We start from the raw sequence: 13,869 nt of genomic DNA, 5'->3' as shown, positions 1-13,869 counted from the left end.
GTTTCTTAACCAGTCCCATTACCACCCTCCTTGCCTTGCACCATCATCCCTTTTGTCATTTAATCACTCTTGTCCTCTACCCTATCACAGACCTTCCCTTTTGTTCTTTCTTCCCCCACCCCCTTTCCCTGACTCTGTACTTGCTTTAAAACTTTCTGATGAAAGATCTTCGACCTGAAACGTTAACTCTGTTTCCTTCTCCACAGATGCTGCCTCACTTGCTGAGCTTTTCCAGCATTTTCTGTTTTTATTTCAGTTTTCCAGCATCCGCAGTATTTTGCTTTTGATAAACTTTCTGTTTCCATGTCATGATGTGGAGATGCCGGTGATGGACTGGGGTTGACAATTGTAAACAATTTTACAACACCAAGTTATAGTCCAGCAATTTTATTTTAAATTCACAAGCTTTCGGAGGCTTCCTCCTTCCTCAGGCAAACATTTACCTGAGGAAGGAGGAAGCCTCCGAAAGCTTGTGAATTTAAAATAAAATTGCTGGACTATAACTTGGTGTTGTAAAATTGTTTACAATTGTTTCCATGTCGACCTCTTATCTCTTCATAGACTGTCTCTCTTATCCTAACCTGAGACTTTGTGGCATAGAGTTTGCTCTTTTCACGTTAAAAATGTCCAACCAGCCTTGTTTGTTTGGTAGCTCTCCATGTCCCATTTGATCTATTTTCTTATCCTCTCAGAAGTCTCTGACATATAGGGGTAAATTTCATGATTTTGCGCTCCCAGATGGGAAATCATGCAAGCCACGAACGAATTGGGTGAGCTGAGCTCCATGCCTGAATTCCTGATATCGGTTCTCATTTCACAAAGCCCTGGGCCAGGAGCCCTAAAATTAAAGAATTACCTCATTCAAAGACTAAACGAGTTCCTTTCATAGCACTCTATACCCTTGTATGTTTGTTGTATTCTTCACCTTCTTGTGCTAATTTAACAGCCATCACATTAATAAGTGTTTGTTTGTAATATGTTGCGGTTGGTGCTTTAAGACTGGAAGTTCCCCACTAGGCCCATCTTGTTAGTATTCAGTATCATTATATCAAAGGTAACTACTTTTACAAAGGGGTTTCGAGCTCAGGGCTCTATTAGCCATGCTAATTTGCGCCTCCATCAATTACAGAAATTACAGTACAAGAGGTCATTCGGCCCATTGCGCGTGTGCCTCCAGTGATTTAAAGGAACCTTCAATTGGACTAACTGTTTCAAAACATCAACTCTATTTGCTACAAATACTTGACTTTATACCGGAATTACAGTTTGGTTGATGTGTTTTTTGTTACCTCGGCTGTGCCACTAGAGGTCCCCGCACTCTATTGCTGCCTAAATTGGCTCGGTAAGATCCAATTACGCTCACTCTTACTGCTCAAGCAATCGGTTAAAACTTCAGTAAAGAGCTGTGCCAGATACAGAGACTGGGCGGCTGTACATTATTACCAGGCGCTGGGGTTCACGTTAGGTCGGGGCTTTCTGCACCACTACAATAATCTGATCAGATTATTTTAATAACAATTGGCATACTTGGGAAGGGGGGTGGGGGTGGAATTTACAGGGAAAGAGCAGGTACAGGCACGATGGGCCGAATGGTCTCCTTCTGTGCTGTAAGATGCTATGATTCATCGCCGATTCCCATTATCCCAACTGGTGCACCCTCAACAGTACAAATCTGTTTCAAACTCCCGAACACAAAGTGTAGCTGTTTTTAAATGATCTAATAGTTAGGTCGCTGCACAGATAGTATAAACCAAAACACTCGCATTAGTGCAAGTTGCAAATTAACGGCACTCATGTGTTTCCTGTCGAATTGTCGAGCAGCCGGATGTTTGACATTGATTGTGAGGAGATAAACATGTGAACGGTAGCCTCCTTACAGACGTACAGAATGGGGAAGTGTCTCTACACTTCTCTGTACAGGGTATTGTTATCACTCAGGAAGTCAGGCGGGTCAGCAAACACCACACACAGCAGAAAATACTCCAAAGCCCCCCACCCACCTCATGCAGTGAAGCAAGGACGAGAGAGCACCCTTGCCGCTCAGAGCCCCTCCATAGAAACCATGAGATCGCCCGTCTATCACGGGAGAATCAGCCAGGCAGACACTGAAGATCTGCTGGCATCGTCAGGCAAATACGGCAGCTACCTGATCCGAGACAGCGAGACCGTGCCGGGGATCTATTGCCTGTGTGTGCTGTAAGTATGGAAATTGAAGGACAAGTTGGCAGATAAAGAGGAGGGGGGGGTGAGTTTATTAAATATAGACGTAAATATTAATTGCCTGTTTAAAAAAATGATCAAGTCAACCACTTTGAGACAAGAAAATGACGAGGATCAAATGAACTGGGACGGTGCTAACTCAGCGTTTTGCATTGAGTTTTGAGGAACGAAATAGGAACGAATGGAAAACGAGGGTCCTCTTGAGAGAGCTTATTTATTTTACCGGCCCGTGGCTGAAGAGCGGACATCCGAGGTCAGTCCTTCTCCGTTGGATGGATGAACTGCATTTGTATTCTACCTGGCGGACAGGTTGCATCTCGTTGAGGTGTACTTGGGAGTACCAATTTCAGAAGTGTTATTGACTGAGAGACAGACGATATCACCCGGTCCCAATCACATCCCAGTCATTAATCCCCTTGTATATATCAAGGCTATTAACCTGTTAAACGCACCGTCTCGAACAAGGATCCGCACACACTGTGGGTATTGAGGGGTCAGTTTAGTATAGGTTTGGTATCGTTTACCGATGACGGCATATCATTTGTTCAGTGTTCTCATGATCTAACTTTAGACAATATATATTTTAAGTACAAGTACAACCCGCTTAATTCAGACACAACTGTTTTTTTTCTTTTAAAGAGGAAGTCTAGTGAATCGTTATGATTCTGTTTGTTTCAAAACAGAATCAGAAACAGATTCAGAAAGGCGCCGTGCTGGATCCGTTTTCTTATTAAGTACCAGTGTAAAGCGCATTGCTTCCTACACTTACCACGTTAGGGAAAATCTGTGGATATCATCTTTGGTCACTGGGTTATTATGAAGTTACACAAATACTTTAGTTTTGGGATAGAAATTTAGGATAATTCCAACACTTAATCTTGCCTGTTACTTTGTGTAAGTCTTTAGCTGAGAGGGTGCCCACTGACCGGTGCCAAATTTGTTGTTATCTGTTCCACTTAACAAAAAACCACTTTTTTCCAAATGTGTTTCTTCACTTCTCCCCTATTTGCCGATTTTTATTTTCTTTTCCATTCTAATTTGACATGAATTTACAAACCCATAACTGACATCACGGGAAAAATGGAACCTTTATGTAAAACACAAATGTCACCTTAATGACAAGATCGAACCTTCCTCCAATTTCGGAAAACATTAACGAAATTGATGTGTAGGGATGATTTTTTTAAAAAAAAATCTATTTTGAAGTATAGTTAAGCCAAGTGGGCAGCGCGAATGTTTTTTAAATCGATTCGACACTTTGCTAGAGTAGAATTAGGTATAAGATGGAGCAGGTTATAAAATCTCTCTCTCTCCAATAAATATTCAAATCGTCTTCTTTTTGGTGTACACGAGTCAAAACATTTAGCCTTGCATCCATCACGTTGTTTTGCTGCATGCAAAAAAAAAAGAACCCGTTGAATAGTCAAGTGGTCTCAGCAATGCATGAATACGCCAGCTTTTCTGTGGTATATATAATAATGTTACAATATACAGTGTCTCGGGGGAGGAGGTGGAAAATGAACCACGAGGTCGCTGAAGGCAAGCAGGGAAATTACGTTACTAAAAGTAACAATATTTTACTCCTCGCCTTTGGGACCCTCAATGGCCACAGGGAATAGAAGGTCCAGAGAGAATTTAATAAAAATGAAAATAAGAAAGCTGCACTTTCATAACTCGCTTCCTAGTTTAACAGACGAATAGGGTCGGAGTGCGGCATCTAAAAATAATCCCAAATATCATCTTCATAGCAAATTTTAAAAATAATGCTTCAAAAGCTTTAAGACGTTTTAAAAAAGTTGATAAAAATACCAGGAAAGCTGTGGGGAATTCCGCTCGAATTCTGTCGAAGTCTTTTACAGCAGTCATGTATCTTTCCCCAATGAAATTCTTCAGATGTGACCTGATCTGTTTATCCATTCCTCATTGTTTGGACAATTTCATCGGGATCAGCAGAAAGTCTTTGGCTGATTTAAAATTTTGTGAATTACACCATGCACACACAGTAAAAATGGATCTTATTTTGGGGAAAAGATTTGGGCTTTAAACTAGTGTCGGTCTATATGTTTAACTTGTGAACTTTAAAAGAGTATTTTTACAAAGTTTACTACTGTATCAGCGGCCTTGAAATCCAAAAGTTGCTTTAATGAAGGGAAGTAAGCAGCAAACGGATCTTTGCACCAATCTCCCACTTCACGCTTTAATTATACATACTGCAGGCTTGACTTTTGAAAGCTGACGGTTCAGTTTTGTCCCGCAAAAACTATTATTTTCATAACTCGCTCGAGAGCCGTGTAAAGGGCAAAGGTGGGGGAGGGGGGAAGCAATAGAGGGCGGAGTTAGTTTCAAACATGTTGCTATTTTTTGCAACTTCTAGAGCACTCACCACGGATGCACTGCTTGCTGTAATGAGATTTTGGACACATAAGAACAATTAGGGACGAGGAAATATATTCTCCTGATCAGTGCCTGGAATTACTGCCCCCCTCAACTCCCGCCACCATTTTCTTCATCAGAATTGTAATTGAATATCATGTAAAACAAATCCCATTTCAGGACTGTACATTTCATCCAATATTGCACATGTGTAGAGCTGCACGCTTAGATACGTGGATATTAACTGGTGACAGCTAGGTGCTGCGGAACTTTATGAGAGGGAAAGTATCAATTTAGAATAAAAGTAGGAGAGTTTTCTTTATCTCAAAATTAGATTTATCTAAAATATTATTTAGTGGAGAATTTTACTCTTTGATGTTCCGTCGACCCTTGGGGCAGCAGAGATTGCATTTTAAGGCGTCTTTTGATCTAGACCCATGACTGCGAGTTAGAGGGGCTGGATCATTTTCCACCTTGATTGAAACTAGTTTTACATGTGAGGACGTTTTAGTTCCTTCCGCTGAAAACGAGAGTTGTGATACAAATCACACAACCAGTCGGAGCGATAGTTCACGAGCGGTAAAACGGAGGGACGCACAACTAAAATTTGCAAAAAATGCACCCTCGCATTCCTTCAAAAAAAATGAAATTCGTTCATGTCTTCATTTCAGGGGTTGAGGTAGGCGAAGGACTGGAGGTGGGGGCATGGGTAAGGGGCATTTGCAAGAGTCACACTTTTATTAGCCGCTGTCTGTTGTTTTCAAAATATCTACGCTTGATTGCAGAGAGCAGTTCTCAGAGCGGATACCACTCCCCTGGCTACCCACCGATCTCCTGAGCAAATATACCCAGGATCCAGAGATTCGTCGCGTTACCCATTTAACTCGCCCGCTCTTTCAACGTCGGCCCCAGCACTAGGGCTGAGGTTAACCAAAATCGCAGATCTCTTATTTTAAATTATTATAGGATGGCATGTTGTCCATTTAAAAAAAACAATAACTAAGACAGTGATCAACAGGACTGCACCACTGTCTTGTGCTTTAGTTCAAGGTTTATACTGTCGCTTTATAAATCAGCTTGAAATATTTCAATTGGTGATCTCAAATAGAATCATTCAGATGTTTAAAACTCTTTTTGCTGCATTAATACGAACAGTGCTGAATACATGAACTTTCTAAAAACAATTGTACACAGCACCATTTGAAGGTTTAAGTGTCAGCAGTCCACTACATACTGAGCCGCGGTTTACCTTTTACCGCCTCTCATCAACTTACCATTTTCCACAATTTGTTCACCAATTCCGCTTGCTGCTGCGAAGTCGATTTTTAATGTGGTTAGGTTGAATGTGCTTACAGATATTTCTGGGGAGTGTTTTTTGGGTGTATTCTCAGTGCTGTTCTGAACGTCCGCGGGACTGCAGTCAACGCAAGGTTTAAGAGGAGAACAGAGCAAGGCGTGAACCGCATGCAATTGTATATTTTTTTCAGCTAAGAGCTCTTGTTCTTGCAGGTTACACACAGGAACTGATGCAAAAACAATTTCAACTTCAGATCAATGTACCCCATTTTTAAGTAACCGTAGAGCGCCAGAGAAAAGACAAAAGAGGGACTGCCCATTAACAAAATCAGCTTGCTGTGGTAAAAAGAAAACAGCGAATGAAACACACACAACAAAAATGGGAATGCTGCAAAGTGCACAACAAATCCGTCAGTAGCTGAAAGAGACTGATAGCTAGCGAGTAACTTTACAGATTGCTAAGACACCCTTCACTGCTTAGGGGGATTGAGGGTGTTTAATACAGTTTAACTTTACACAAATATTTAAAACACTTTAGTTTCTTTTCCCACCTGGTACCGTTAAGTTCCCAGGATATTTCATTAGTGTACGGTAAGATGCACGTATGGATTTCACAGGAAATGGAATCTCAAAACAATAAAGTTGACTCGAACCCACGCGTCACGTGTTTTAAGGCGCACTGATGTTTGTGGGATGGGAATTTCGGTTTTAAAATATTATTAGCTGGTTGCTTAAAATGTGTGTTTTTTTTTCCAGGAATCAAACATTTGTTCATACTTACCGGATTTCTGAAACTTCTGGAACTTGGTCAGTTCAGGTAAGGAATACAACTTGTTTGAGCTATTCACAACATACTGAATCCCAGTTCCGAGAAAGTTTGTCAATTCTACTGCCTGACCTGCGGTAAAATAGGACGCCTTTTACACAGAAAGACAGGTATCTCAGAACACAGTAACAGAGGAAATATAGGGAAGCATGAGAGCTCCTGAAGTGGATAAGGAATGTCAGAAGAGAATTACTTATAAAACGACTTAAACTCTAAACCTCTGAAAACATCAACTAACTTAATTATTCAGGCGCATTATAGCGACAAGAAGTAACAACACTTCAAATTTCAAAAGACGAACATAACTTTACCAAATTATCTTTAAAGGGGAAAAAAAGTTTAAGGGGGGGGGGGGAAACTTGCTGGTGGAAAACCTAGAGAAATGTAAACTATTAAAATATTGATGTTACGAGAGGGATTGATTGACCCTAACCTTTGACTCACAGTAGAAACTGGTCAGAGTTTAAAGATGCTATTAATATGATACTCTATTTGATGCAGTTTTACAATTAAATAAACAAAGACACGAAGCACGCAGTCCTTATGTTCAGTTATCGCTTGTGTTGTGGGCTTGTCGTAGTGCTATACTTCATCAAATCTGCAATTGTTGCAAAATCTTGTACAGCGCCATTGCCTATATGCAAATACAAACACTTATTTATCAACACTCGAAGACTGCGTATCTAACACCAGTTTGACTGTATACCCCTTTTTTGCCTAATCATGGGGTACAAAATACTGCTATTTTACCAACTTATAGAGACTTCTGTCAGAATGCATACCCCGGAGGTCGATATTGATGGGTGTGGGAAGCTTTTCCTGTTTCCACAATAGCTGCGTATACTTATTTCTTGGGCGTTGTTTTGAGCACTGACACCTGACTACACTCACGGGGGATTTTTATTTTAGTTTAAAGATAAAACAAGCCTGGCCGCAAGTAAACTTGGCAGCATCTCAGCTCTGATACAGGATGTTTATACTGGACTCTGAGGTCGGCTGATAGTTGATTGTTAAAAGGGTAAAGGAAGCACTTGCATTTATATAGAGCCTTTCACATCCCCTGGACGTTGCAAAGCGCTTTACAGCTAAGGAAGTACTTTTGAACTGTAGTCATTGTTATATAGGCCAAGGAGCCAATGTGGCACAGCAAGCTCCCACATACACCAATAAGATAAGTGGCCAGTTAATCTGTTGATCAGAAAGATAACGTTTGGAACCCCATGTATAAACACCAGAACTAATATAAACTCCAGTCCTTTTGAGTCCTCTTGTAATAACATTTGAAATCAGTGCACATAAGTCTGCATCACATCTAATAATGGAAAAGATTTGCATCTAGCAGTTAACTCCAAAGTGACATGCTTGCTACAGATGCAAAACATGTTTTAAAAAGAGAAAGACAGCCATTTCATGCAGGCTTCTTCTGATCTGGAAATAGAAATTTACAGGCAACAACAGTCGCTTTCTAATTGACCCCATGAATACCCAAGTAACTGAACTTGTCCATTTAGGTCACTTCCGCACAAGGCACAAACGAACAGTGGCCTTAAACACCTTGCTTTCTTAGCAGCTAAATATTAGAACGGAACTTCAGATTGCCCCAGAGCAACGCCACATGTGATCAGCTAGTATATATAAAAATCTTGCATTTAGTGCGTGTCTCACACTTCTGATGGCAAAAATTGAAAAACATTATTAAAAATGCAGTTATTTCCTGTTTATTTTTCTGACCTGGATAACTTGGCCTCTCCTCAAGGACAGGATTTACAAACAACTGCCAATCTCCAGGAATTTTTAAAAATTCATTCCTGGGATGTGGACATCACTGGCAAGGCCAGCATTTATTGCCCATCCCTAATTGCCCTTGAGAAGGTGATGGTGAGCCGCCACCTTGAACTGCTGCAGTCCGTGTGGTGAAGATTCTCCCACAGTGCTGTTAGGAAGGGAGTTCCAGGATTTTGACCCAGCGACGATGAAGGAATGGCGATATATTTCCAAGTCAGGATGGTGTGTGACTTGGAGGGGAACGTGCAGGTGGTGTTGTTCCCATGTGCCTGCTGCCCTTGTCCTTCTAGGTGGTAGAGGTCGCAGGTTTGGGAGGTAGTGTTGAAGAAGTTGTTGCAGTGCATCCTGTGGATGGTACACACTGCAACCACAGTGCGCCGGTGGTGAAGGGAGTGAATGTTTAAGGTGGTGGATGGGGTGCCAATCAAGCAGGCTGCTTTGTCTTTTTCAGATGCTTTTTGCATTTGTGCTTGGGCATCTGAAAACCACGATGTATGACTCATGAGCTTACACTTTTCTTGGAGCTATTCAAGTAGGTGTCCTATGTATTTCATCAGAAGCAAATAAAATATCACAATTCAGGTGGTTGTGATCCCACCCTTGCCTCGCCTGCACCGAATAGTCTGTTTTTGAGTCTTCCGTCTGGAAATAAGTAAGATGTAAAGCACCAACGCCAGAAGTCTTATTGATAAAATACTTTCAATTTCTCTCTCTTATGGTGTGGATGAGGTGGAGATGCCGGTGATGGACTGGGGTGGACAAATGTAAGGAATCTTACAACACCAGGTTATAGTCCAACAAATTTATTTTAAAATCACAAGCTTTCGGAGATTATCTCCTTCGTCAGATGAATGAATGAAAAGGTTCTCAAATCGCATATCTTATACTATGTTGGGACAGCATCACACCAATCAAAAGGTGTCGTTGTTATTCAAACAGGCCAGTCACGGAGAACAGCACGTCCCAGTACACTCGATATACATTGTGTCTATTACACAGGCAGGCAGAAAGAAACTCAAAATGGCAGAGAGAGAGAGAGAATTTTAAAAAACATATAAATTTTTTCCCCCTTTTTGCTGGTGGGGTTACGTGTAGCGTGACATGAATCCAAGATCCCGGTTGAGGCCGTCCTCATGGGTGCGGAACTTGGCTATCAACTTCTGCTCGACGATTTTGCGTTGTCGTGTGTCTCGAAGGCCGCCTTGGAGAACGCTTAACCGAAGATCGGTGGCTGAATGTCCTTGACTGCTAAAGTGTTCCCCGACTGGGAGGGAACTCTCCTGTTTGGCGATTGTTGCGCGGTGTCCGTTCATCCGTTGTCGCAGCGTCTGCATGGTCTCGCCAATGTACCATGCTCCGGGGCATCCTTTCCTGCAACGTATGAGGTAAACAACGTTGGCCGAGTCACAGGAGTATGAACCATGTACCTGGTGGGTGGTGTCCTCTCGTGTGATGGTGGTATCCGTGTCGATGATCTGGCAAGTCTTGCAGAGGTTGCCGTGGCAGGGTTGTGTGGTGTCGTGGATGCTGTTCTCCTGAAAACTGGGTAACTTGCTGCGAACGATGGTCTGTTTGAGGTTGGGTGGCTGTTTAAAGGCGAGTAGTGGAGGCGTGGGGATGGCCTTAGCGAGGCGTTCGTCGTCATCGATGACATGTTGAAGGCTGCGGAGAACATGGTGTAGTTTCTCCGCTCCAGGGAAGTACTGGACGACGAAGGGTACTCTGTTGGTTGCGTCCCGTGTTTGTCTTCTGAGGAGGTCTATGCGATTCTTCGCTGTGGCCCGTCGGAACTGTCGATCGACAAGTCGAGCGTCATATCCCGTTCTTACGAGGGCGTCTTTCAGCGTCTGTAGGTGTCCATCGCGTTCCTCCTCGTCTGAGCAGATCCTGTGTATTCGTAGGGCCTGTCCATAGGGGATGGCCTCTTTGACGTGGTTGGGGTGGAAGCTGGAAAAGTGGAGCATCGTGAGGTTGTCCGTGGGCTTGCGGTAGAGTGAGGTGCTGAGGTGCCCGTCTTTGATGGAGATTTGTGTGTCCAAGAAAGAAACCGATTCTGAGGAGTAGTCCATGGTGAGTTTGATGGTGGGATGGAACTTGTTGATGTTATCGTGTAGTCTCTTCAGTGATTCTTCGCCGTGGTTCCATAGGAAGAAAATGTCGTCGATGTATCTGGTGTATAGTGTTGGTTGGAGGTCCTGTGCAGTGAAGAAGTCGTGCTCGAACTTGTGCATGAAAATGTTGGCGTATTGGGGTGCGAATTTGGTCCCCATGGCTGTTCCGTGTGTTTGGGTAAAGAACTGGTTATTGAAGGTGAAGACATTGTGATCCAGGATGAAGCGGATGAGTTGTAGGATGGCGTCTGGAGATTGGCTGTTGTTGGTGTTGAGTACTGAGGCTGTTGCAGCGATGCCGTCATCGTGGGGGATACTGGTGTATAGTGCCGAGACGTCCATCGTGGTGAGAAGTGTTCCTGGTTCAACTGGTCCGTGGGTACTGAGTTTTTGTAGGAAGTCTGTAGTGTCGCGACAGAAGCTGGGGGTTCCCTGTACGATGGGTTTCAGGATGCCCTCGACGTATCCAGAGAGGTTCTCACACAGGGTTCCGTTGCCTGATACGATAGGACGTCCGGGTGTGTTGGCTTTGTGTATCTTTGGGAGGCAGTAGAAGTCTCCCACGCGGGGAGTACGTGGGATGAGAGTGCGTAGGATGCTTTGAAGGTCTGGATCGAAGGTCTTGATCAGTTTGTTGAGCTGGTGAGTGTGTTCTTTGGTCGGATCTGCGGGTAACCGTCTGTAGTGTTCCTGGTTGTCCAGTTGTCGGTATGCTTCTTTGCAATAGTCCGTTCTGTTCTGTATGACAATGGCTCCTCCTTTGTCCGCTGGTTTGATGACGATGTTTCGGTTGGTCTTGAGAGCGTTGATGGCGTTGCGTTGTGCTCGGGTGACATTCTGGACTGTCTTCTGAGTGCGCCTGATGAATCTGGCATTGACGCATTTCCTGACAGCTTGGGCATACATGTCAAGCTGAGGGTAGCGACCCTCCGGAGGAGTCCAGTTTGACTCTTTCCTCTTCGGTTGATGTACCGTGGATCCCTCTGTCTGCTGTTCTGGATCATTGATTGTCTCATTGGGTTCACTGTTGAAATCTTGGGGTTTGTGGTAAAATTCCTGGAGCCTCATTCTCCTGATGAATTCCTCTGTGTCCGCCGCGAGACCGATGCGGTCCATTATGGTGTGGAGGCATTGGTTATTAAGGTGTCCTATGTATTTCATCAGAAGCAAATAAAATATCACAATTCAGGTGGTTATGATCCCACCCTTGCCTCATCCGCACCCTGTTCCCTGTTGGGGTTTGCGATTAGCAGAAAGTGGCAACTCTATCTTCAAAATTTTGCTATTCATCTGAAGTATCTGCTTCCATTGCTTTTAAATGGATGCGATGGGACTCATAGGCGAACAGTTAAAATATTCCCTGAATGGGCTTTGAAGCACAGGGGCCAACAATTTAATAACGGATTGGTAGCACTCCCAAGAAACGGACTGGGTGCGAAAGCAACATAGCTAAGATGTCCCGTGTGTAGATGCCATCGTTCACAGGTACAAGAAAGCCAACTGTTGGGATTTGGAGCATCATATGATGAGGTTGACGGTAGTCAACACATTATTGGTTCACACACATTACAATCCAGTTAAGCACAAGATACTAAACCATGACCTGTCCACCCTCCTGCTGATCGCGAGTGATTTTAAAAATATAAATCAATGACAGGCACTGAATCAAATTCAACTTTTTTAAGGCACGGAGTTTCATTGCAGCTCAACTCTATTTATTAAAAATAGGGAGCCTAATGTATTGTAAAGTGCACTGAGTTACGTTGGGTAAAAAGTTTTTTTCTCCTCAGAACAGTCCATTGTACAGTCGAGATTTCAGATCTTGGTGTTTGAGGACCTGTTTGACGTCTGCTTGGATGAGCAAATTTACAGAAACTACAAAGTGAAGACGTGTCATTTCGCACTCGCTGCGGTTTTGAGAAGCCCAGCGACCAATGCAGAAGTATTGTGTTTACTCATGGATTGGTGACATGCTTAAGCTCGAACCACCGATTTTGAAATTCATTCCAACACCGTCCTAACCACACGTTGTGAACTGTATAATTAACATCTTGACTGACCCCTTCAATAGAACTCACAACTGTTTTGCAAAAAGCATTTGATTCTGTAGGACCATCATTAAATATCCCATAATGTCCAATAGATATAGATATTAAAGGTGGAAATGATAAACAATAGGATAAAACACATCAGTTGATATATATTTAAGTGAAATATAGCAACTATCAGCAACTATTAGGCCATTCGGCCCTCAAGCCTGTTCTGCCATTCAGTGAGATCATGGCTGATCTGTATTCTAACTCCATCCACTCGACTTGGGTCTATATACCTTAATACCCTTGCTAGCAAAAAACTTATCGATCTCAGATGTGAAATTATTAATTGAACTAGCATCTACTGCTTTTTGTGGGAGAGAGTTCCACACTTCTACCACCTTTTACATGAAGAAGTGTTTCCTAATTTCTCTCCTCAATGGCTTGGCTCTAATTTTAAGATTATGTCCCCTTGTCCTAGACTCCCCACCAGTGGAAAGAGTTTCTCTCTATCTACCCTATAAATTCCTTTCAAAATTCTAAAAACCTCAATCAAATCACCCCTTAACCTTCAATATTTTGGGAATACAAGCCTAGTTTATGTAATCCCTCCTCATAATCTAAACCTTGGAGTCCTGGTAATATTCTGGTGAATCTGCGCTGCACTCTTTCCAAGGCCAATATATCCTTTCTAAGATGCGGTGCCCAGAGCTGTACACAGTAATCCAGATGTGGTCTAATCAGGGCTTTGTATAGCTGTAGCAAAACCTCCTCCCCTTAATATTCCAGCCCTCTAGTTATAAAGACTAACATTCCATTAGCCTTTTTGATTTTTTTTGTACCTGACACACATTTTAATAAGCTGTGTACATGGACCCCTAAATCTCTTTGGACCTCCACTGTTCCTAGCTATTCACCATTAAAAAATACTCGGATCTATTCTTTTTTGGTCCAAAATAGATGACCTCAGACTTACCTTCGTTGAAATCCATCTGCCAAAGTTTGGCCCATTCTCTTTGTAATTTTATGCTCCCGTTTACACTACTTACTATGCCATCAATCTTTGTGTCACAGCAAACTTGGATATATGGCTTTCTATTGTGTTATCTAAGTCATTAATAAATATAGTGAATAGTTGAGGCCCTAGCACAGACCCTTGTGTGACACCACTAGTCACTTCCTTCCAATTTGAGTACATACCTATTACCCCTACTCTCTGTCTTCT

The 13,869-nt window shown here is 42.6% G+C and overlaps 1 protein-coding gene across 3 annotated transcripts in view; it reads left to right on the top strand.

Moving 5' to 3' along the window:
* Window positions 1-1,844: 1,844 nt before the first annotated feature.
* Window positions 1,845-13,869, top strand: part of LOC137322739 (SH2 domain-containing protein 1A-like) — a 76,781-nt gene continuing 64,756 nt past the window's right edge. For all 3 annotated transcript variants that reach the window (XR_010963226.1, XR_010963225.1, XM_067985745.1), the window contains exons 1-2: window positions 1,845-2,196; window positions 6,646-6,706. Coding sequence is in view for 1 of the 3 variants with exons in the window: in XM_067985745.1 (XP_067841846.1) it covers window positions 1,889-2,196; window positions 6,646-6,706 (369 nt within the window). In the remaining 2 variants the exon portion in view is untranslated. The remainder of the gene's footprint in view (window positions 2,197-6,645; window positions 6,707-13,869) is intronic.

The sequence above is a fragment of the Heptranchias perlo genome, chromosome 6 (assembly GCF_035084215.1).
Source record: "Heptranchias perlo isolate sHepPer1 chromosome 6, sHepPer1.hap1, whole genome shotgun sequence".
Taxonomy (NCBI): domain Eukaryota; kingdom Metazoa; phylum Chordata; class Chondrichthyes; order Hexanchiformes; family Hexanchidae; genus Heptranchias; species Heptranchias perlo.
This window is presented reverse-complemented; position numbering and strand designations above follow the sequence as displayed.